This window comes from Ptychodera flava, chromosome 22, assembly GCF_041260155.1.
Source record: "Ptychodera flava strain L36383 chromosome 22, AS_Pfla_20210202, whole genome shotgun sequence".
NCBI lineage: Eukaryota > Metazoa > Hemichordata > Enteropneusta > Ptychoderidae > Ptychodera > Ptychodera flava.
Genome location: NC_091949.1, coordinates 35,049,339 through 35,075,529, shown reverse-complemented (window position 1 = coordinate 35,075,529; position 26,191 = coordinate 35,049,339). Strand labels below are relative to the sequence as shown.

The following is a 26,191-nucleotide window of genomic DNA, read 5'->3' as shown; positions in this document are numbered from 1 at the left end:
CAAAAGCTTCAAGCAAATGTGATAATTCAAAGAGTGCGGTGTGTTTTCTCACTGAGAAATTTATCTTTTTCCCCTTTTTATTATTCTTTTTTTTCTAGGGGTAGGGGACGGTGGTTTTTGTATTCGTGGCTTTGAAGTACAGATCAACAGATAGCCTACTTTCCATTGGCGTGGAATAGATTCACAAAGTAATCCAAGCTTCATTGCGCAAATGTGTCCATTGTCTCACTAATGAACCAAAGATAGCCGTTAATCGTTTGTTATTATATTTGCAATTTGGCATTTGGCATTTTTGTAGTGTCAATGAAAGTGATAAAAAGTTGTCTCCGATGTTTTACCGATGACGATTTGTACCATTCGATTAAGGGAATTTGCGCTTTGAAAGTTAAAGACTCAAACTTTTGCTCAAACTTTCTTCAGGGAATATTTCAACCAATCTCTTTCAAAATCAAGAATTAAAATTTGGGGTCACAGTGCAAATTTTGGTACAATTTACTCAAGATTTACCGATGTTTGAAATTAAAGGCCGTTATCCCTGAGTTAACTATACGAAGAAAAATAAAATTTTCGAATAACTATGGCGGAAAAAAGATTTCTTTCACCAAGAGCTGTAAAATGAAGCCCCTCAGAAAAGAATCGTAAAAGTTTGAGAGTCCGAATGTCTGTCCCCGAGGCGCGTTTTACCATAAGTGTGTTCACAATAGAATCTACACTACAGTATCTTCTACGTTGTTACAGTGAGACCCTGCTATTAACTTTCATGTTGCAGAGTGCTAGGGTGTAAAAAGCCTTTCGTGCATATGCATAGCGACAATTCTCCATGACTTTTTAGAACATGTGTCCTTAAGTTTGAACACGCCTACTAGATTCAACCTTTTGATCATACAATTCTCCTTGAATGTAAATGAGAAAGGATAGGGTGACCAGGCAGATTCGGGCACCAGAGAAACGAATCATCTAAGCTTTACAGATATTTGATACTCAGAATAGGCTCCTATCTCTTTGTTAGCTTTATGGGGAAATAAAATGTTTAATTTGAACAGAACAAAGTCGGTGAAAACTTTACAAAACGTTTGTGACTTCAGAATCACAATCAACGAGAGCATATAGGGGTAGCATACAAGAATGGTCTTGTAACGATTTATTGTTGAGTGAAAGAATCTTTTTCATTATCACGCGGCATTCAGGACGTATCAATTGTAACACAATGACTTCATGAAATGTGTTGGTATTGCGATAGCAGCTGCCTCTAGCGTCTGTAGCAGCTCATACCTTTTTGTTAAAGTTTCAACTATGATTAACGTAATTGAAATAAATTGAATACACTCTGTTGCAGAATAATAAGTTTCGTTTTTCACTGTAGGTCGGTCAAAATATCATACCTGATAAAGTGGTGTTTCTGTTTAGAAGGTGGGGTTTGCGCATGCTCAAATCAATAACATACAAGGCTGTATACATCATTACGCAGGCGCAAAACGAGCATTGACAGAAGTGATGTCACAGCGAACTGAGTGTATCTTTTAAGCTATCGCGAACCAGATCCTGCGGCATTTTAAGTGAACGTCTTTCTCCTCAACATCTGAGGAAAGGATCAGCTTTTCCCATTACATATGGACTCGCAGTATCGCAACAGAAAAATGAATTTTTCCAATGGTAATGCCACGACAGTGCAAGACTCCTTTCCTTCTTTGCCGATGTCGCGTTTTGAGAAGCTGTTCCTGACAGCGGCGTACTCCATCTCAATAATCTTGAGTGTGTTCGGCAATTTACTTGTTATATTCGTCCTTTCTCGTGCGAGGCATTCAAGATCAAGATTAAACGTATACTTGATAAGTTTGGCGATGTCGGATTTAACCTTAGCAGTTTTCTGTATGCCGTTCACCTTCATCGAAGTGGTTTCTCAAGACTGGCCACTCCCTGACTTCTTATGTCCTCTCGTGCGTTTTGCTCAACAGGTAAAGTAACCAATAGTGATCAGTAGATTGATTGCTTCACTTCTCTTACTTACTTACTCACCTACTTACTTACTTACGTATTTATCTATTTATTTATTTATTTACTTATTACTATTTATATATTTATTTTTATTTATTTTTTATTTTTTTATTTATTCATTTATTTTTTTAAATTTATTTTATCATCTATTCGGATCATTTATCACCTCTTTCTGTTAAACTAATTATGCTTATCAATCTACCTATGGGTATATTAATTTTCCCCTCCTTTTGATTCTCCGATTAGAACATGTATATGGTTAGGAGACATGAGAACCTAATTCTTCGAATCAAAAAATATATTAAGAAATATGAGAAGCAGATGATCACCTAAACAGCTTGTGTAAAGAAAACTTTATCCAAGCATTGACAATTGTTCATTGAGGATGCTCAGTGAACCGGTTCAATGCACGCTGTTACTGTTATTTGTCAAAGAAGTGGCGTGAAAACGTTTAAAAAAAAGATGACCTATTTTTCGCACTCACTGACATTCAGCTACCCATTTTTCTTTTCCGCCTATTTTTATTTTTTTTTTGTGTGTTTTTTTATTTTGGAGTTATCTTTATGTTCGACTCCAGTTCGGCTTACTAAAACTGAAACGATTTTATCTTGCACATAAATTTGTACATACAGTCAAAGCTGTCTTAGTGGTCACCCTGTACAGAGCAGTCACCTCTTTGGTCACCTTGCAGCGGCCCCGCAGCATATCTGACTTCGAATGACCTCCGCCAAAAACTACTTTGAATGGAAAGCAAGAAATGGGTTTAAACTGATTTTAATAGTTACAAAATGATTCTTTCAGAATTTAAATGCATGCAACATGATCTTAAGATATCTATGATATTGAACAGTCATTATTTCTGTTGTTATCTGTTCCTAAATTCACCACTCAGCACGCCACCTACACTGAAAGTAATGCCACACCCCCTCCATAGAAAGGTCACCTCCATATAGTGGTAACTTTTTCCTGGTCCTTTCGGTGACCGCTATACTTGTACGTTCAACCAGCTCCATTTTATGGCGCAAAATCGGCGACGCAAATTCAGCTAAATGTTTCGTTTTTGAGCGAATACGTCTTAATTCATTGAAGGCGTAACTTTTTTGGTAGATATAACATAAGAGTGGGATATCACTCCCAGTCCTGTTACCAGTCGAATTTAAAACAAATGGCAGATAATAAAAATTTATGATTTATCGTTACTAAAGGCTGAGTAGGTTGCCGGAATTGTTTGTCTTTCTACGAATTGAGGATGTTATCGTCATTTGCCACAGCCATCTGTTAGTTCAGCACTTTATCGGCGCAAACAGAGTTCCGCTCATGCAAGCATGTCCAGTCATGACTGAAAGAAAATAGATTTGTCCTATACCGTGAAAACTTGTCATGTCTTAGGATAGCTTCTTTCTGTAGATGAATAACAATATTTCTATGTAGCTCAATGGTGCATGTTGACAGTGCCTTCCAAAGTACATTCTGCATTAGTATCACAACTCGGTGCGATATTTATGATATTGTTGGATATCACAACACCGTTTTTTAGTCATCAACTCATTCACTAATTGCACTTAACCAGCTAAGAGCAGCTCTTGATCTACATTGTAGCTGTATTAAAAACAGCAGCTGGAAGTTACAATACCAAGCATTTTATTGCACTGCACCTCACATTATAAAAAGAGTTAAAAGTTCGAACATTTGAACATACTTTTGAGTCTTTATGTTATGACCATGGATAATGTGTAGTTTTAGCTGAGAACAAAATCTCCTGACAACAGCTACTCTGTATATCAAGTGCAATCAACTTCATGATCAGCTTTCTCTCTAGACAGACACACCTCATCCTGATTTGCCATAATAAATGAATGAGTCGGTGACTTTGAAATGTGCTGTGATACCCAAGCAAATCGTGTATATCGTTCACACAATATGTCTATCTCACACACTGAAATGCACTGTATTATCTATGGCTTAAATAATACGAATGTAAAACAGACCTAACCTGATGATTTTTTCTAGAAAGAAACCAATGGATAAAATTAAATTAGTCGGCAGTCGATGGACTTTGCATATTGCCGTCTTATGGACTTTGCATATTGCCGTCTTCTACATACAGTAAGAAGTTAGCAGTCCCAAGAGTTAGTAACTGATTAAAATAGTGATTACTGCGCATTTAAGTTTAATGTTATTTCGATCAGAACATCGATCGTTCATTTTATTCTATTCTACATGACTAGCACAGCCCATCATGGCAACACTCAATTCAGTAGATTTGATAATCATAGTTAAGGATTTTGTTTGCTTACGTTTCATTTTACCTGGAAGTTATTAATATTTAAGTGTTCGTCTGGGTTTTTTTCTCATTCCTCAGGTTTCGTTGATATCTAGCGTGTCGACCCTTGTGGCGATCAGTTTAGACCGCTACCGTGCAGTAATGAGCCCTGTTCGAGTGCACACTCGTTCCACTGTTCGGCGTACGAGAGCGTCGGTCGTATTAATTTGGTTGTTCTCAGCACTCGTCAACATTGAACTACTCGTCACCGCGCGAGTGAACACGTTGGCCCCTGGGGCAGACATCAAGACATGCGGAGAAGGCTGGCCAACTTCCGTTGTCTATCGTTGTACTTCACCGTGACCTTCTTGGTGCCATTCATTTTCCTCATGATCACCTACGGGAGAATTGCTATTAAACTGTGGTTCAGAAGACCTCCAGAAGATACCACAACGACCAAAGATCGTCTACAAGTTTCATCTAGGCTGAAGGTAATTGTAACACGATTGGAACTAATTTTGGATAATATGATAGTGACGTAATGTTGGTTTAACGTTTAATCTAGAAATGTAAGCTCATCTGCTTTTCTTTTTTTTCCTTTTTTTTCTTTCAATATACTTGTTTATGGATAATTTGAAATTAAAACCTTCAACTAAAGGGCAACTTACACTTTTAATAAAAACACTCAAAATCGTTCAAGCTGCAAAACTGAATTGGCCAAGGCGTTGTTTTAATCAACGAGTATCAGTGATTTTTACAACATTGACACAGCACGGCTGGATGTGGTCTTGTTAACATTTTTAGTCACCTACATACAACACACGACGGCCACTCTAGTACGTAAGACACTGAGACATAAACGGATCACCACACTTTGCAATGACATGTGTGTTTCTTCTTTATTCATGATGAACAACTGGGTGTGAAAGTTCAGGTAGGTTTTGAAATTTACACTTGTCAAGTTTCAGTAAATCTTTATGTTCAAAGAACTTTAGGAAATCCTGATTGGACAAAATGATATATTTTCTTTTACTTACAACGGTTTCATCATTGCGATGCTAGTTCTTACAAATGAAAAGAATGATGCAATACGATGTAATAGGCAATATTCTAATCACAGAAACCCTCAAAAACAGAATAAAAAGTGCTGTTACAGCTTTAATAATGCATTGAAGCTAAAAATAGAAATAATAGCGAATAAATACTTTATTTTATAGACTTATGCATAAACAATTTATCGGAAAACGTTCAAAAGAAATGAGCTAGAATTGATAGAACACAACATAAGAGCTGCAAGCAGCTTCACGGGGCTAAAGCACTTGCAAACACTGGGCAAAGGTACCAGAATGATATTCATAACCCACTTATGCCGTTAGGTGATTTTCCCATGAAATTTAAAGGTTGTAGCACTTATGGTAATTTATTCATAGGCATATTTGTGAAATCGAAGTTAAAGGTCGTCAGGGTCTCTTTAAGATTTTGCAAAGAACATTCGTTCCCAAATTTATCCATATATAACAAAACGTATGTTTGCTCCATTAGTTAGCTCAGAAGTATATATGTGCATAATTGATGTTATCACATGCACTGGCCAAGTTTGTCGTCTCCGAGCAAAAAATACAGGATTTACTTTCTGGTCGTTCTTTGTCATGACAACCCGCGTCTAAGTCATCAATTTTGGTGCGTCGGACCTTTTTTGTGTCGATCTTCGGTGAGATCGTCAATGTAAACAAACAACATGGCGGTCGGTATTTCTCCCATAATCGAAACGTGTTTGACGACGTGAAAATGTCGTAAAAGTTAGTCATGATCATGAGAGTCTGACAAAATTCATCCACTGGGCAAATTTGAGTCATTGCATTGTTTTTTTAGTTTTGTCGCCAATATGGGGGTTCGTATTTGTATAGACCCCGCCGACTCTCGAACTTTCGCAGTAATAATCCGAACAATGTAAACACAGGAGTGTACCGCCTGTATATTCCTAAGGATTTACGTGAATAATTTGTGGAAACATCGAACTCGAAACTGCAGCTGGTCGCGCTTAATCGTGGGTTCTGTTTCACAATATTGTAACCAGGGTCAGGCCCGACGTTACAGAGTGTTCGCGCCGTTGTGATTCAGTCGATTTTTGTTCCCGAACAATACCGTAACTTTGCCTGAGGTAAATTTCTAGGCTTACGTTATCTTTGAAATGGTGTATAACTTTGCGGATGCAACGTGAAGACGGAGAGGTCGTCTGGCATTTAATCCATACACGAATGTGAACGTCGCGACGTTGACTTGCCAACCGCGTATTGATATTATTCCTAAAGTAGTGCAAACGTTTAAACGCGGAATCGTTACAGAAAACTTCTTGTACTTTGCAAAAAAATAACGAACTCTTGGCTTGTGCATGTGATAAGTATTTTATTCCCTAATATTTTTCTTCGTTCAGCTCGAAAATACACGTGACGTAATGGCCGTGTCACCACGAGTCGAACACGGTCATTTCGTCAGTAGTATTTTCCTTCTCTGAATGAAGAAAAATATTACAGATGAACATCTAAAGGTACAGGATGTGGCGCAATAAGGTCCCCCCAAGAATACTGAATATGAAGGGAATAGAACTTCTGGCTACTGACTGGAATATATATGCATATTTGAGGTAAATGTCATCTAGGTCAAAAGATATGTCCAAAACTGTCCTGCCATAGTTATGGCTGTGTACCAAAAATAAGATTTCTAGCTCTTTTGTCGAGCCAAGAATTACATATGTACATAATTAATTAGGTACACAATGTTGCATCATGAGGTCCCCTATAATATTGAATATGAAGGGTATAGCCACACTTGTAGATACTAAATTGTAGGTGTACTTAAATAATTGAGGTCAAAGGTCATCGAGGTCAAATGACTTTTCGTCAAAATACTTTCCTCCCATGGTCATCCCTGTTTAACAGAAATCAGACCTCTAGCTCTGTTTGCACGCCCAGAGTTGTACATAATTAATGAGGTACACGATGTTGCGTCATAAGGTCCCCATTATACGAACATGAAGAGTATCACACTAGTCGTTACTGATTTATAAATGGTTATGTATATTTGAGGACAATGTTCTTGGAGGTCACATGACAATTCGTCAAAATACTCTCCTCCCATGGTCATCCCTGTACCAAAAATCAGACCTCTAGCTCTACTGGCTAGCCCAGAATATGTGCGCATAAACTACAGTATGTGGCACCATAAGGTCCCAATCATACCGAAAATGAAGGGTATAGCACTTGTGCGTACTGATTTATAGGCATATATAAATATTTGAGTTCAAAGGACATTAAGATAACGTGATTTTTTATCAAAAAACTTTCCTCAAGTTATCCCTGTGTAGCACAAATCAGACTTCTGGCTCTATTTGCTAATCACAAATTAAATATGCAAATAATAAATGAGGTAAAAAAGGGGCTTGTCATATCATATTTGTCAAAAACTCGATTCCCGTAATTACCCCTCTATACCAAAAATCAGACCTGCAGCTCTATTGGTAAGCCCCAGAAGTAGATATGTGCATACTAAATGAGATACAGAATGGGGCGAGGGTCAGAGGTCAACAGCAACCCAAAATTTATGTATGCCATTTGGTCCCATACCTAATATTATTGGATTGACACACAAGCCATTTTCGACTCTTGTAAAGGCTAGAATGAGATATGGCCACAGCTTAGCTGCAGAGGGTAGGTCAAAGATCATTGAAAATGTGAAAAATAATACTTAAAAAATCTTCTTCTCAAAATAGACATTACATATGACCTTGAAATTCGGCATGAAGGAGCCTTGCCCTGTGGTCTGCAAATGGTTTAAACAGAATTTTGATTGATTAATTTTTATGCGAATGAGATGGATTTTAAACACACATATGAAGATTGCCGCTTTGTCAGGTGACCAGTCTGCATAGTAACAGAATGAGAAAATTTTGTCTTTAAGTTTTACCCATGTCCCAAATTAAGGTCATTTGGTGCAATGGTCTATGAATTGGATCCATGATACATGAAAGTAGGTTAAAGGTCATTCAAGGTCATCGAAAAGAGAAAGAAGATCATCTAAGATTTCTCATTTGCCAAACTCCAAAGTGCCCCTCTTACCACTTCATGTTTCCCTTTGTTTGACCAATAAATGACTTATATATACTGTTCAAACAACCAGGAGCATTAGAACTATTTCTTCATCGTACGTTTTAGTAGGATCAAGGAAATGATATGCTTAAAGTTTAATGTCGTGCATATATTCAAATGCAAAACAGCACATGGGTGCTGTACAAAATCGGTGTTGATAATATATTTACTAGAGTGATTTAAGAGATAAGCTAGCATTGTAATCACTATTTTTCATCGTCTTTTGTGTCTTTAATTTGGGCAATGTTTTCAAATATATCTTACAGCTATGAGAAATTCTCATTGGCATGAGCCCATTTTTTTTCTTTATCGTAATAGAAAATAACGAATTCAATCTAAGGATAATTGGAACATGAATTATTTCTTGACCCTAAATATTTAAAAGGTCAAAGGAAAGGTATACTCAAAGATTACTACAATCTACGTAGTGCAACGGGGCTAATTGTAAAAGGTTTTCTAGGAAATTCCTATGTTTTACTTCATGCTATACCCAAAACTTGAAATGTTATAAAATATATGAAATTAAGATTGGAATTTTTTGACCAATTTTGTTAAAAATATTTTACCTTTTTTAGAACAACTCATGCGCATAAATGCAATATAGCGATCATAAAAAAAGTAATTTTCTCTGACATTTCAAATTGATGTCGACTTATTATATTTAATGAGATCAGTAGTAAAATGAGCAGTTACATTAAGAGACTCTTACTTGCTTTAATTATTTATTAGGACTTTTATTACTTCCTATCAAAAGGTGTTCTTTTTTATTACTAGATATTTTCCAAATGAGATAAAAAATTAAATACTGAGCAATTAATGATTATCACTTTGTGTTGTTCTATACCTGCATTTTTTGTTACTGTATATTAATGAGGTCAGGTACAAAGGTAGTTGATTTCGAATTATTTCTGTGTCATTTGTCTTTGGGTAAACGTTTTTGCAAAACCATATTAACAAGACTACCTTACTGTACAATTCTGCTTTAGTGTAAAAATAGTGATTTTAGTATTCCAAAAACGATTGAGATAATTGCCTCAAAGGATATATGTGATGAGCGTCTCTGGTGGAAGAAATTAAATATTATTGCTTCTGAAAGGTAGACGAAGTGTTAAGACTACGAGTTAGAATGAATTATCCTATGTACGCTGTTCCTTACCATCACGTCAATACAAGCCAAAATGCCTGGCCAAATAATTTACGTTTTCTATTAGGGGAGGTTGAAGAAAATTTGGGTTTCAGTACTGACGGCTTCTTCTGTTTTAACCGTTGTTGATATTTCTAATGCAAATTAAATCTTGGTAAAATGTAATTAAAGACCAGTTTCTTCGGTCACTGTTACACTAGATATACTTTTGACTCTGTGCAACTTGCCTGTTAATGCCACGTTCAGACATTTATAATGATAACGATATAGAAGTATAATTATTATGGTAATGATGTATGGAAGTACAATTATTATATTATAATGCCAATTTCCAGGAAATATGTAATGAGCAAATGTATTCCTTAAACAGCTGAAAGACTTTACGATAATCAAAGGACACCGTATTTTTCAAAACCATAATGAAGACAACAATTTAAAATTAATACAAAGTCATAAAATGGACTAAACAGAGAGATTTCCTGTTTTTTCTTAAAGTATACAGCCATATATAAAGAAACAACCGAAACATCTGTAGACAAAATTTTGATAATCTAAATCACTGGTCAAAGCAAATGTAGATACTTTTAACATGTTACACTAATTTTTTAATTGTGAAAGATGAAAACCAAAATATGAAGGATTTGAATTACAGAAGCTGCCGTTAATGAGTTTATCAATTAAGATATCAAATATTTTATATTGAATTATCACATAATTGGTATTCGTCATCCTGGGATTTTGAATCTTATGGAAGCCTCACCTCTTATTGGCCTGACTGTCAATTCCTTGAATAATTAATTGATAATGATACAAACGTGTAATAAGCTGCAAATGGAAAGTCCATTACGTAGACATCCCCATGAGTGATACTTGCACATCTAAAATTTGATATGCGGTACAATTATATTGTCCCTTGCTTCATATTTTTTTCATTGAGGTACCCCTTCCCCATTTTCACGGTTTCGGCAATGAGCTGCAGCAGCCTCAATAGCATCAAAGCAAAATGAATGAATGAATGAATTGTTTATTTAACCAGATAAAGGTACAGTTACGAGAAAAATATTATAGTGAAAGTATGACTTTATCTGGTTCGGACCATAGAAATAGTCCACAAGGACTAGTCGAGTCCATGGCCCACTATCAGCTCACAACTGTAAACGATGATACCATAAAGGGCTTAAGTAAGGACAAAAGAAAAGAGAGAAAATAAAATACATTAGATAGATGAACAATTCAAGAAAAAAAGATACATATTATTTTGTGTTCATCAAGTAGCTTCTTAATTCCACTTTGAACTTTTGTCTACTCGTTATTTGCTTCAATGAAGAAGGTAGAGAATTCCAATGTTTGATTGCTGCACACTTAATATTGTGTTGTGTGACTGTAAGTCTTGTTTTAGGAATACAATAATTGCTATGCTCAACTGAACGTGTAGAGTACCCATGGAGAAAAAGTTGTTAATAGTTGTTAAACAATTGTTAATAGTGATTGGAAAACTGTTATTTTTGAAATCAAAAACAAAACGGCAAGAACAGTAATTACTTAGTTTAAAAATAAGCATGATGTTTTGTTGATGAAAGAGGGGTTTGAGTGGGCATGCAAATCAGAAAAAGTAATCAAACGGACAATTTTCTTTTGAAGGCGGTAAATAGGTTCAAGGAAAGAAGTTTAAGTATTCCCCCATATTTCTAAGCAGTAAGTTAAGTGTGGTAGAATGAAGGCATTGTAGGGTTTAAGTAGGATAAACTTTGGAACGAAATGTCGAAGACGTGAGATAATTCCAACTTTGGAAATCTAGACTTTCTGTTGTCAACAAATGAATTTTGTATGTAAACAAATGGACCATCTAGAATATGTGGACAAGAAGGAGCTAATTCATAAAATAGGCAATATGGGAGCCAATAATCTAAACGTCCTTGTGCGCACCTTACTGTGAAAGCCTTCTAGATATAATCATCCCCAGGTATTTAAAAATTCATGACACCCTGGCATTACTTCGAATCAAACCAATCGTGACAACGTGTAATACTATTTAACATAACAACATTCAATCACCTATTTCTGATTAATTATATTTTAATTTGTCGCTTAGTGTAACAGATCACGTACTGCTTTATTACAGTCACGCCTTACCACTTAAGCTACGTAGGTCATTTTCATACATCACCCTCTCTTTCACAATATTTGATAGCAGTTAATATATAGGGATGTAAACTTAAATACAATAAGCTTGAAGCGGCAAGAATCTGCAAAATTAAATAAATGGCGCGGCAATCAGTTCTTCCAATGCTTCAGTATCCAAGTATTACTGTAATTTGTTGGATAGCTTGAACTCGAAAAACAATCCGATTGAAAACTATCCGAATTTTCTACCCTGGGTTGGTAACACTGCTGGTGGACAGAATTGTCCCCGAGGTTATCGTTCGCCCAGTTAAAGGGATGAAATTCGTTTCTTCGCTTCAATAAAGTGTGTGTGTGCGATGTATGATAGTGAGCATGCGTGCGTGAGTGCTTCACGAACTCTACAACGTGTTGAGCGGTCTCAGTCAGAAAAATGTAACAACTTAGCCGGCTATTGAACCACTCTTTATTGGGAGTGGAGATAAATAGCCGAGTGGTTCTGTCTGTGGCCTCTCAGCTAGGCGACTGATGCCGTATGTTGTGGGTTCGAATCCGATTGAAAACTATCCGAATTTCATAGGATGTGTATTATATCATAGTTTTGTCAATTACTGTGAATTTTGTGATGTCATCCCCATGTCATCCTGATGATGAATCCGACAATCCAGTATGATACCCCCAAATCTTTTCTACATCTACAAAGTCATTGGCATTGCCAAAACTACGAAATAATAGCAATAATGTACCCCTTGTGGCCCATTATTGACTCAAGCAAACTTTGCACTCCATAATGGACTCGGCTTCGTCTCGTACATTATGTCGTGCAAAGTTTGCTTTCGTCCGTCATGGACTGGAGGGACACAATATTGCTTAAGTATCACAACTAAATGGCACTATATTGGAAATGCACTGAACAACTGTTACGAGGAAAGACTGGCTGATCTTTGTATCTTTGACCTTCGTCATCTACCAACGCAATGATGATATGATTAGCAAACATTCCAGAGGGAAAAAGCGAGACGATAAAATCGGCATGAAAGACACTTATCCCCGTTGTGTGCTGAACTTGAAAATACTTTGACAGCAGCGATAAGGGTGAAATGGTGAGGTTTAGTACCTTTTATTTGGTTTCATCTCCGCTGCGTCAGTGCCACCGATGAAGTAACTTTACGATATTTCTGGCCATGTATGGTATGGTACGGATTTGCACTCGCACATTTGACAAAAATACAATGTCAACACTGTTAAATACAATACGTGCAACCAGCCATGGCCATGTCAAGACTGAGGAAATATTACACATTCGCTGAAGACTACCGAACATACATTAACTGAAATCATGAATGAACAGACAATGTTGACAAACATATTTTGTTGTCATAGAAATATTCATCTGCAAAAATCCAACATGGCCACCACAACACTTCACTTTTCTTTGTACTTCCCTAATTAATGACTGTTTTAACAAGCAATGGAATAAATCTTTCACTGTGTATTTCAGCGATTTCCTAGAATGACAAATAAAAAACTCTGATGCAATCTAAGACGTGTAGAAGTGCCTAATTTTGCATCGATATAAATCGGTAATAGGTGCAGTATGTTCACTGATAAAACAATTATGTTTAATAAAATGAGATAAACGTTAAAGCAATAGGTTTATTTATTTTAATTTTTCCAGGCAATACTTTTGAATATATTTATCGCCTTATAAATATTCCTCATTTGCATAAATCAAAACTTGCTGCCATAGTGCTGCACTTTTCTCTGCATTTCACTTAAAAATAACTCTATTTTATCTACAAGAAAGAGATGTTTATGTTTTCACTCTGTATTTTCGGACGGTCCAAGAATGACGGACAAATGTCCAGTAAAATCTAAGACTAGAGGTGAAAGCGTGTTTGATTTGCATACATGACAAAACTGGGTAATTGGAACAAAATCGTCGCTGTTAACAGATTTTATTGAAGCAATTTTATTATTTAATGCATTTTAGTGTAGGCAATGTATCATATCATCTTAGATTTTTCATTTACATTACTCCAACGTGGCTGCCATACCATACCACTTTTCCCTTCATTTGACCAATGAAAAACTACTTTTACTGTTCAAACAACCAAGAGCATTAGAACTATTTCTTCATCGTACATTTTTAGTAGGGTCAAGGATATGACATACTTAAAGTTTAATGAAGTTGTGCATATGATACCTAATTTAGCAAAATGCCAAACAGGATATCGGTGCTGTGCAGAAAAGGTGATGTAATCTATTTATTATAGTGATTTAAGAGATAAGCTGACATTGTAATGACTATTTATGATCATTTTGTGTGTTTTAGTTAAAGCCATGTTTTTAGTTATATCTTTCAGCGATACAAAGATTTCTCATTATTATGAGTCCAATAAATCTACTATGTCACTTCCATTTTTCTTCATGGGAATAGTAGAGTAATAAATTTAACCTCAGGATAATTGGAATATCAATTTTTTCTTTACCTCGAATATATAAAAAGTCAAAGACAAGATATATTAAAAGTTTAATACCATCTGTTAAACAGTGCATAATTGTAAAAGGGTTTATAGGAAATGGCGCCAGTCTATTTAATGTAACACTTAAAATTATATGTTAAAAATATTTGAATTAAGATTGAAATGTTTTGACCGATATTGCTAAAGCTGTTTTACCAGTTGATTGAATGGCTCGTCATATGCATAAATCCAATATGACGATCATAAAAATAATTTTCTTTAATTTTTCATATTGACTTATTATATTAAATGATACTGTTAGTAAAATCAGCGGTAATATTAAGACACAGTACAAGTTTAATGATTTGTTACTAATTTAAATACTTTAGTATTATGCTATCAAAAGGTGTTCATTTTTATTGCTGAAATGTATAATTTACCCATCAGGCCTACAAATAAATTGACATGTATTTTCTGTGTATTTCAACCCATTGTAATGATTGTATACTAACAGGGTGTATAGAATGAAAAGCACTGTACAACCAAAGAACTGATTAATTTGTATAATTCTGTATAATTAACTGGACAATTTGCATAATTTGAAGACAATTTAATCCCTATACTTGCCAGTAATATTTGGAACTTTCTAGCGGATTTGGAACAATATAAATGCATAATAAATGTATTATATTTTACCAACAACATGGATAAGATTACTCATTATCTTAGCGTTAATAAATGTTTTCCGTCTAACTTTTATTTCTCGCTGAAACCTTTTCAAATAGCGCAAAGTCTGTTAATGATTTTACTATTCTTGTGTTCACAGTTGAACGAAATTATAGAGTTGGTAAAAAAGCTGTGGTCTTTTGGCTTTTATTCGTTCAAACGTTTGTTACACCAGAATGTTTGACTTGGAGTGTACTTCAAATCATGTACCTTGCAATCACGCCCCTAAAAGCAATAGTTTTCTGATTGCTGGTATTTATAGACCACCTTGTAGTTGACATACCATAGATGTTAACATTGAATCGAATCTTGAAAAGGGTTTTCGTATTGGTAAAGAACTTCATCTAACTCTAACATTGATTTATTAACTGCTATAGGCCAAAAGTCGTTACATTTACAAATCTTTGAGTAATACGCCTTAAACTCAACTTGTATAGCATCCCACCAGACCAGTTACTAAGACATGTATGCACAATGTCTATGCCTCTGATCACGAGAACGTCGCCAAAGTTTTCGTACCTGAAATTGGCCTTTCGGATGATTATCTTATTATTGTGGAGCGCAAAAGAAACTCAATTATTTGCGTGTACCCTTTCATCTTATAGTCAAATTTCGTTCCTTCACTAAATTTTGGCCATAGTTCATTTCTTCGTGACATTTGCCATGAACCATGGAATTTAGTAGATAGTGCTAACATACCAATATTTTAAATGATATTCATGAAAGAGATGCTCTCCTAAACCAAGTGATATCGGACCCTAGCAAACTTTCTCAGAATAGACTGGTACGGAATAAAGTTGTTCACATGATTGAAAAATCGCAACTCGAGTATTTTAGTATTTTCTACATGAACTCAGAAGTAAAAGTTCTCTAATCCTGAGGTAGTCTGGAACCTGCAAAAGAAACGCCACACCAATTATGGTTGACGGTACCTTGCCTCGGACCCTTTTGTTATTGCTAATGCGTCTAGGTTCTTTTTCTCGAATATTTCAAGTACTTAAAATGTTTCCGTCAACAATAATCTCGATTTCTCTCCACTGGCAGATCACCTCGGTCGCAAACTTGACAATGTAAGTTTTGCCATTCCATTTACCATCAGAATTTGTTAATAGGCACTCTTACAGGCTACGTCAACAGAGGTGTTGATAACGTTAACGCAAAGCTATTGCGAGTTGCTGCTTGAGCATTGATAGTGCAACGTTGTCTGAGAGTTCTCAAGAGTTGTTCCGACTTAAAAGGGGTCTGGTAATGCTAATGAAATGTCTAATGTCAATCTTACCAGCTATTTAAAAAGTTCTGGAAAATCATGTTTATTTTAATTTTTATAAGTTTTTGACTGATAAAAGTCAGCAATAAGCAGTCAGGTTTCAGAAAGCATCACTCGTGTCAAACGGCTCTACTACGAATGTGAGACTAGTTATAAGGAAATACTGACAATGGTCGTCTCTCTGCAGTTCTTTTTCTAGACCTTTCTATAGTGTTCGATATTGTTGATCACGGCATTCTTCTTAAGAAATTGTCCCTGTATGGGCTGCAAGGTAAAAATCTAAACTGGTTCAAATCTTACTTATCTGGTCGTTCACAGATTGTCTGCCACAGGGGTAAGATCTCAGCAAGCCAAAAAGTTATGGTTGGTGTGCCGCACGGCTCAATACTTGGTCCTTTGCTCCATACAATTTTATCAATGATTTACATTTGTCCCTAACTTTTAATTCTAACTTAGACATGTACGCCGATGACCAGACTCTTTTTTCGATTTCTTTAGATACTTATTCACTTAAAAGTGATGCAATCTCTGTTAATAACTGGGTTAAAAGTAACGATATGGTTTTCAGTGCAAGCAAAACCAAAGTTATGTTTACTAGATAATACCTGAAACTGCATAATGCAGACTCGAATGGTGGAAATATTATCATTGTTATAAATGATAAGAGTATTGCAAATGTTAACTTTGAGAACATTTTGGGTGTAAAATCTTGATAATTTGATCTCTTGGGATAAGTAAATTGACAACTTATGTGCCACGTTGAGTCAAAGATTTGGTTTACTTAGACGTCTACAAAAATCTATTCCTTTCCATCTTCGAATGATCTTGTGTTATGGTTTAATCCAATCTGCAATCGACTTCTGTTGCGTCGTTTTGGGAAATGAAACAATGAAAAATACTGACAAGGGTTTGCAAATGCAAAAAGGGGCACTAAGAGTCCTTATGCAGACTTTTACAATTCAAGTAACTATTTTTAGGAAACCACCGATGTTCTATCTGTAAAACAGAGCTTTTTTTTTTATTTTGCTTGTATTTAAGTTTTTGAATATTGGGAGAATTCTATTCCAGCGTATATTGCTGATATTTTTATTCTATTAATGAATGTCTATGCTGATCCTACACGTGCCTCTTCCACACGCAAACTGCAAAGTCCATAGTTTCGAACCGTGTCTTGTCAGAGATATTTTGTTATGCGTGCTTCCAGGACTTAGAATCCACTGCCAGAGAATCTTCGATGTAGGTCAAGTCTTGCGTATTTTAAAACCCAACTTATGCATTTTATTAAAGACAATATTGATAAATAGATGTTTTTGTGACCATTTTTATTTTGTTGCAGCTCATTATTTTATGCCATAATTTTTCCGATACTTTCTAGTATTTTATCAGTTTTTCTGAGCTGTACAGTTCTTTTATGAATTTTGTAGAACCCAATGGAAGAATACGGCCCAATTGGGAAATTTTCACCCAACTTGTGTCTGTATATGGGTTATCCTTTAATATAAATAAATAAATAATACAATAAAAGTCTAAAATAATAAAAGTATATGGAGTTACATCACAGCTCTCACTGGGTATCGTACAGAGTGCGAGACAACATTCATTTGGACTTTAAACCTTTTAAATATACATCTAGTGTATTAAATCTAAAATTATCTGTTTGATTAAAAGGTATACTGTCACCTGTTCCATTTTTGCCACAGTTACCATAGAAAGAGAAAATCTAACCAATCACAGGTTTTGAGCGGGTGACCGCTTTTTAAAAACAGCGCCCTCACATGAGCACTTTGAATACAAGGAACGCCCCTTTGACTACCACCCAGGAGTGATGGGTACCTGGTAGGACAGTGGTTGTAATGTGTGTGTTTAGCTCTGCTGCGCTTATTGGCTGCACATGTGAGCTGTTGTTTGCTCCCCAGGGAGTTGAGTGATATCATATTAGGTCCAGTGACCAGGGGTAATAATAATTGTAAAAAAAGCGCCTTGATCACATGTACTTGTGGATATGTGAGGTATATAAGAACCCAATATTATTATTATTATTAAACACCTATTGCCTTGTCATGAGGGCTATAGCGCCCGTCTATTACCCCGAGGGGCCGTGTGTTACCAGAAACACATCGCTATTCCCCGAGGCCGTAGGCCGAGGGGTATAGCGATGTGTTTCTGGTAACACACGGCCACGAGGGGTAATAGACGAGCGCTATAGCCCGAATAAAGACCCGGTTATAGGTGTTTTATAACACACTACATGCTCATGTTGTATTGTTATATAGTTTTTAATGTTTTTTGATATCTTGCACCGCAACAATCCATTTTGACAGGTTTACTGGGCGATGTACAGCGGTTTCAGATGTACGTGGTACCACTTTCTTTCAAAAAATATTCTAAGCATACCTAGCGACATCCTTAGTTGCACTTTCATCTTTTCCGTCGATGAGCTGTTCAAGTTCCTACGCTGTTGGAATGTTGGAAAATGTTGGAATATCTGTTTTAGAGAGTGTGTCGTCACCTATCCCGGACGCACATCACGTTCCAGTCACCCACCATTGATGCAAAGCTGCAGACGACACTGCGGTCACGTGACCGGGCACTTTTCCAAATTTGGTCAGAACTATTTCCCTGGGGAAATAGCGTTTCAAAAAATGCCCTCTGACGTCATTTTTTTCGATCCGGTGGGGACTAGGCGTATCTATTTTCTCGTCGCGTGACGTATTCTGGCGAATCGCGACACGGAATGACCATGTGGGGTGTTATAATATTATTTAGATTACACATGATTGTATACCTCTGAGGAATAACATCCCTCGTTGCGTTGTTTCTTAGTCGATGCGGCAATGTTACGTGTCCATGCTGCAGTACATTAACCTTTGGGAATAGCGTGACTGATGCTTATTATAACTAACGCTTCAATCCAAATGATTGAATAGATAATACACACCATCTATGATTCTTAATCAATGACTGACAAAAGAATTAGATACACGCTGACAGGAATCGTTCAACATTTTAATGTAGAATCAGCCCTTGGGACAGACATTACGAGTCGGCAATATTTCACAATACGCTAGTGCTTAGTCTAAAGCTCATGGAGGATGCGGTTATCTTTCTTGTGAAACTCAAATTTTTCATATAGATTTAACAAAAGGACATCTGCAATTTTAATATGAAATATCAGTGAACTTTAGATAATTTGTTTCTCTTGTAAAAACTTTGCATCGTGGCCCCTGATTTCTACCCTTTATTACTATATTTTAGAAGACAATGACCTAAAGTAACATTCAGGCAAGTTTTTTTTAATTCTTTCAGAATTTGAGGCGTGTGTTGAATACCAGAATGGTTTTATCGTTCGGAATTCTTAGCGTTGTTAGCTAGGCCCGTCACGACGAAAATTATTGCCTTTGTGCTTTGAAAATTGTATTCTTTGGAAAGTTACTTCAAATTAGTTCCATAAAGTTTCAAATTATTTTCTTCAGCTGCTCAAAGTACTGACATAGCAAATATAGGCCTATTGATAACGCAAGATTTATGTACTATTTTGTTTTCTCTCTGCAGTGTGTGATACTGTTGACAAGCTTTAATTTGTTAGGGCATGAACTGCTGTAGTAGTTATTTGATATTACATTGAGATGTAACAGGTCGACTTATGGAGTGTTCAGAATTTACTTCAAGGGAGCCTGGAGGTGTTTCAGGGGGACCATTTCCCCAAGAGAAATTAGGGGGCAAATAAAAATACCACAATCTTTTCGGAGGGGGCTAAGGAAAAAATGCATCAATTAAATGTTTGCCCAGAAGTCCTGATCTATAAAATTATACATGGATTTCAAAAATATCTGCTGAAAAATTTATTAATTTGCTAGCTCCTACGTGGAAAAAGGGTTGATTTCGCAATAATTCTGTATGTGCATCAAGAAGATCATGTGCATCAATACTAAAGTGCCAGATTAATGAATTATTGACCATAGCATCTTGTGTACACAAGAAATTTGCTGCAGTTCAAGAAGTGGTCTCAGTGTGTATTGATCAAGGAAAGTTGTGGGTAGCGATCACAAACTGTGTAATGATACTAATACGTTAGAATCCAATTTGTATGATCAAGGATTTCTCAGTGACGGCTGGCAGAAAAGGCCAAAGAACAAATAAACATGTTTTGTTTCTTGTCATCTGAAAATATGTTTATCATGACTATTTTAAAGTTTGTAAAAAATGTGAAATATGCATGCTCTGCCAACTTTGAAAAAAAATATACTGTTGAAAAACTGTGAATTTTGACGTATCCAGGTGAACTTTGACGTATCCAGGGTTATCTTAATTTATGAACATTGAACATTGAATTGTGAATGGAACTAGCAGAAATATAACATATTCATTTTGTAAAATTCATGTTATAGATCAGGTGTTCTGTTCAACAAAGTTTCTGCAACATTCCTCAGGATTGTTTCAGTGGCAGCCACTTTGCTTATGGCCAACAAATTTGTAAAAAAGAGATAAGAAAACACTAGTTGGGATTTCCCAATTTTCACCGCGAGTCTGCAAGTTATTCAGCATCATCAGTAGCTGTGGAAACGCAGCTATCTGTTGGCGGGGTAGCGTGCGTCGTTATGCGGGTCATCAAAAGGTCAACCCCCCCCCCCCCCCGGATAGCTGCGGGCCAACTAGCGGCGAAAATGGGTCCAATACGACGACACCACTTGTGTCGGAACTTTGAACGGCAAAATAAACCAAGGTGAGTGTAATTCAATAAAATGACCTATACCTGCCTGAACTCTGATTATTGCTCACTCCCTAACTCCTTTTGTGAACAAAATATCTAGTTCATTTACGTAATTCGGCTGATTTTCCAAGGAGTTCTCAAGATTTTGACTCTGACCGGCCGTCACGCTATTCACGTGCGAGCACGCGACGTCCTTTTTAGCAAATCAATAGAAGGCAAAGTACGCAGCTGGAGTGAAAATCTTGAGTACTCTTTGGAAAATCAGTCAAATTACGTAAACGAACCAGGGATTGTGTTCACAAAAGGAGTTAGGGTATGAGCAATAATCTGAGTTCAGACAGGTATAGGTAATTTTATTGAATCACACTCACTTTGGTATATTTTGCCGTTCAAAGTTCCGACACAAGTGGTGTCATCGTAATGGACCCATTTTCGCCGCTAGTTGACCTGCAGCTATCCGGGGGGGGGGGGGTTGACCTTTTGATGACCCGCATAGCGACGCACGCTACCCCGCCAACAGATAGCTGCGTTTCCACAGCTACATCATCAGATAAAAATGTATGCTGGACTTGTGCATGTAACACTCACTTTCCAAATCTCGAGACCTGCAAATTGTGTACCATTAAACTTCAAAGATACATATCACTTTGCAAATTATATGCTCCGACAATTTCTAACTGAATTATGTGCTTGTCTTTGTGTGTATCATGTGTATCAGTGAGAAAACTTACATTGTAGTCATGTTTATTTATAAAGATTGAAGTGTTAAAAGTACAGAGATAATTTGCATGGTACCCAAGAATGAAAATATAAAATGAATGTTTTTGCCTTGCAATGAGATAAATAATTCTAGCTTTGATGCAAATAGCGATTTTTCTTGGCATAAGGTAGAAGACTATCTAGAAGATATGCAAAATTAGTCATTGCGTAGGATTGCATACATGTAGAAATGTCAGAAAACATACTAGGAATATTGTCAATTTCATAAAACTTTCACAAATGATCTACTGAAAGGTGCTTTATTGAAAAATATAAAAAATACCATGTCACTGTGCTTGATTTTAAAAAAGAATCATAACGTATGTTTTTCTATGAAAAATTATTGATGCAAAAGTGCTGACTCAGTATTTTTTCACAATTTTTATTACATTAAACAAGGTGGCATCTTTGTCATTTGTATCAGCAAATCTACATGAAGACGATACTTAAGAGTCACAAGTGTAATGAAATAACAATATTTTTATCCACCCACCATGGCTTTTGTTTTTTATGAACTGGTCAAATTTGCAATAAGTCATGTGAGAGCTCAAAATCATGGGGTAATCGATAATTGAATGTAAATTATCTAAAAGTAGATTGGGAAGAGCCGTTTTACAAGATACAGCATATCAGTATGTGATTTCTATAAAATGACAATATTCTTGGTATTGGGTATAGTCCCTACCTTAGAAGTCTGTGCCTGCCACAGTAAAACATTTGCCAAGTTTTTTATATTCATTTCTACCTATGGGAGAGTTCTTCTGAAAAAAGTGGCACAACTTGTCTAATCAGTGAACACACCGTGCTTCGTATATCATTCATATAATATTTCTTCCTCTGAGTACTTGCTACTAGCATGTAATGATATACATGGCAAACAAGCTTTTTATGGCCACTCAATTGTAACTCTGAAATGTTTTGTTATATCATTCATGGAATGACCACTGTATTGCCCTGCAAAGTGTGATAAACTTGTCAGACTGTGTAAGCATGCATACACTGTATTGGGGCAGGGCATGGAAAAAACAGGAAATATGAGGGGGCCATAGATTTTGTCCATAATTTACCAGGGGAGCGTGGCAAAAATCACCAGAAAAATAGGAAATCCTCCAGGCACCGCTGGAAGTAAATTCTGAACACTCCCTTACTTACTTGCGCTTCCGAATGGTGGTTTTAGTAACCGGAGGCTATAATCGGCATCTCTTGCCTAGGTACTAGATACCGATTTGGACCCTAGGTTTGGCATGTTCCAGACTGGTGTTTCGCATCGCTGTTTAAGTGACTAGAGGATATACTTTTTCAAACATCCCCTCCTCTTACCTAGGTACTGACACCGATTTGGCGGTTAGCTTTGCAATGTGTTCACATTCAGATACTGTAACGGCAGTGGTTGTGGAACATAAAATGAATTTCAAAATAGCTTTGAATAAGAGCAGCTTGGGCGATAAGAAAAACGTTTCTGGGGAGAGACGCCACCTGCATTCATTTACGACAATGTAACCCAATTTAACCCAATACGACGTTCACCATGCCACAGTCAACATCGTAAGTGCTGCCGTGCTCCCATTGAAAAACTCACCCGTACACTGATGTTTGAAGATTCTTACATTACCTTTGTCTTACATGTATTTTCCGGCGATGAAACTGCACAGAAGGCTAACGATAGTTTATTTTCGGTACAGTGTGCACGGGTTGGTACAACCATAGACAGTAGAGGGGGAAGCTACTGTCTATTGTACAACGACTGGTATTTCCTATACTAGAAGTGTTCTGTTAGTGAGAACAGTGGATGCCGTATTGGGTTAAATTGTTGCAAAATATATCAAAGTAAAACTTTGCAATGGATGCAGTTGGCTTATTTTCCATTACCAAAAACTTTGTTCTAATCATCCAAGTATGTTAGGCCCAACAAAATAAATTTTGCTGTTCTGATAACATGGTTTTCAAAATTAAGTTAGTAGGTCGGTAGTAATAATTTTTTTGAATATTTTTATTTTTAAACAACCATTTGTCATAGATTTATTTATGCAGCTGTTAACAGTTCCATCATCAGATTGGATTATTGGTTGACGAATATGTCTGTGTTAATGCAAATGGTTTAATTATAATCCCTGACAGCAAAATTTACTTTTGAAGCACAGTCCAGTTTCAGACCTGCTTGTATTTTTGAGTGCAAAAAGCATGTCGCCTATCATCAGAACTTGAAATGCATCAACGGCTTTCTTTGATCTTGTAATGCCTAAATGTTTGCTGGCCCAGAACAAAGTGAATTTACTTCACGTTGAAGTTAATTGTAGCATGGACATCTCCAGCCCTGATGCGTACGATGATGTGTGTTACCGGCGTTATACGGTCTGCCACCACAGCGGTGGCAGACCGCGCACGAAAAACTACCTTTTTAACTATTTTGGCCTACCTGAATAACTCAATCGCTGAGAGACTGCACAAATATTTGCTCTTGTGATTTTCCAAACCGTCAGTTAGGTTACCAGTGATTCACGGTCAATGGTCCAGCAGATTAATTTATGTCTCGTTCTTTACATTGAGAAAAACCTTGGTGGTTTTCATCAAGAATTTATTCAAAAGTCCGTTCCGATTTACAGCAGACTAAAAACTATCTTTCCTTGCCATAATCGCATTTGCGAAATGTACGTATCAGTACAGTATAAGCTCCATGTGTACAGGTAGTGCGCATCGCTGGCTACCATATTGTTTGTAACGTAGGTGCAACGATGAATGACGTCATAGGTTCCAAGCTAGTTCTCGCGTGATTTTCTCTTTACTTCTCGCGTGCGTGATTTTACAGGTTTTTCTTTCTGTTTTCTTCCGCATCTACGTAGCTCTAAAAAGTCTTGGGTCGGCGGGTATAATAAAGGGTGGGTCGGGTTATTGGAATAGCACATTGGAATGCTTGGCCTTATTATTCCAAGCTATTTTGAAAGTCATCATAATTACAGACCACCACATCCTATAAATCCTTTCAGTTTGTATAACAAGCTTTGTATCAGCTCATATTCACTCATAGCAAAGTCAAAATTCTCAACTTCGGAACATCTCCTCGATGACCTGGTCAGTGCAATAAATTTTGTTGAACAAAGAGTAATCAAAACTATAACGTTGCAATTGGTTTTGAAGAAGGTTAATTATAGGGAACAAGTGAAATATGCTCTCGATGATTATAAGCATTCCTACAGCCCCATAAGCTGTAACTTTTGAATTATTCTCAATCATATTTGTTGTAGTTTAAGTCCAAACATCTAGTTGAAATGAATAGACTTCAACATGCAGATATAGCATGTTTTTGTGAAAATCGTAATTCACGTTTAACATTATCATCGTATATGGTATGGAATAAGCTCATTTGTATAAGTAAGGCTGAAATTTTATATTTTTGCATACTTATAGGGAGAAATATAAGAAATTTTACTTTAAAAATGTTGGCAATATCAATAAAGGTACTGCCATTGTCTCATTAAGGAAGTATGTTCCTCGAAATTTAATTTGCTCGCACTTTCTGTAGCGAAACTTTAAACCATTACGTGTCGAAATCAAGAATAAAAATCCGGGGTTACTGTGGAAATGTTGAATGAGAGAAAAAATTACTGATATTCGCAGGTATTTGAAATACAAAATCGCCGCCATTGGAATGTTACCTCATTAGGTAACATTTAATTTACGATTTTCAAAAATGTGAACAGGAGAAAAGTTTCCTAACTTTAAGATCTTCAAACTGCTTCAAAATAAGGACCCCCCCCCTCCCCAGCGGAAGCTATTAGTGCAAGATGCGAGGTATAATGATATTCAAATATGCAGATTACATTAATGAGCATTGTTTCGGTATTAAAATTCTATGCTAATGACCCTTAATCAATGTGGAATATTCATGTACCTCGGATCTTGCATTGTATAAGCGGAAGACTGAATATACAAACAAAATTTCACATCAACTAAAAAAAGCCACAACCCGTTGATTAACATCACCTAACAAGACCCGTAAAACTCATCTCTGACAACGTACAGTGATCAGTACATCGTTGTATTAAACACACAAGTAATTTAAAATTTATGAAGGCCTATAATAGCCTGTGCATAATGCTATACTGTCATACGTAACGAATTAAGTGTGGCATGATTGCTTTTTCTGAAGCCAGACAACGTGTTCCATGAATAACATAAACATCTTTCTTCTGTTTATTGTAAATACAGGTGATAAAAATGGTTGCCATAGTAATATTGGCATTCTTTCTCTGCTGGCTTCCGCTCCAAACGCTTGTAATGGTTGTAACGTTAAAGCCAGAAATACTTATGATTAACAATGGTGGAGTCACCATCGTCAAGCTGTATTTCTGCCTACATCTGCTAGGAATGTCTCATAGCTTCCTCAATCCTTTCATCTATACCTTCCTAAAGGACAACTTCAAGGTATGTAATATGTTGATGTCAGCGGAAGGTATGTTGTATCATCATGTCATACATGAGTTACTCCTTTACAAGAACACCAACACGCAGAGTTTGTGTGATATCAGAATTTTACACTATGTAGCTCCGATAAATATGAAAAAAGCATGACCGCTAGACAATATTTTATATACATC

At 36.3% G+C, this 26,191-nt stretch overlaps 1 protein-coding gene across 1 annotated transcript in view; it reads left to right on the top strand.

Annotated features, from left to right (window-relative positions):
* The first annotated feature begins 1,464 nt into the window (after positions 1-1,464).
* Positions 1,465-26,191, top strand: part of LOC139122403 (G-protein coupled receptor 83-like) — a 29,255-nt gene continuing 4,528 nt past the window's right edge. Inside the window, exons 1-3 of the mRNA XM_070687785.1 lie at positions 1,465-1,955; positions 4,358-4,749; positions 25,803-26,018. Coding sequence (XP_070543886.1) covers positions 4,570-4,749; positions 25,803-26,018 — 396 coding nt within the window. The 5' untranslated portion in view covers positions 1,465-1,955; positions 4,358-4,569. The remainder of the gene's footprint in view (positions 1,956-4,357; positions 4,750-25,802; positions 26,019-26,191) is intronic.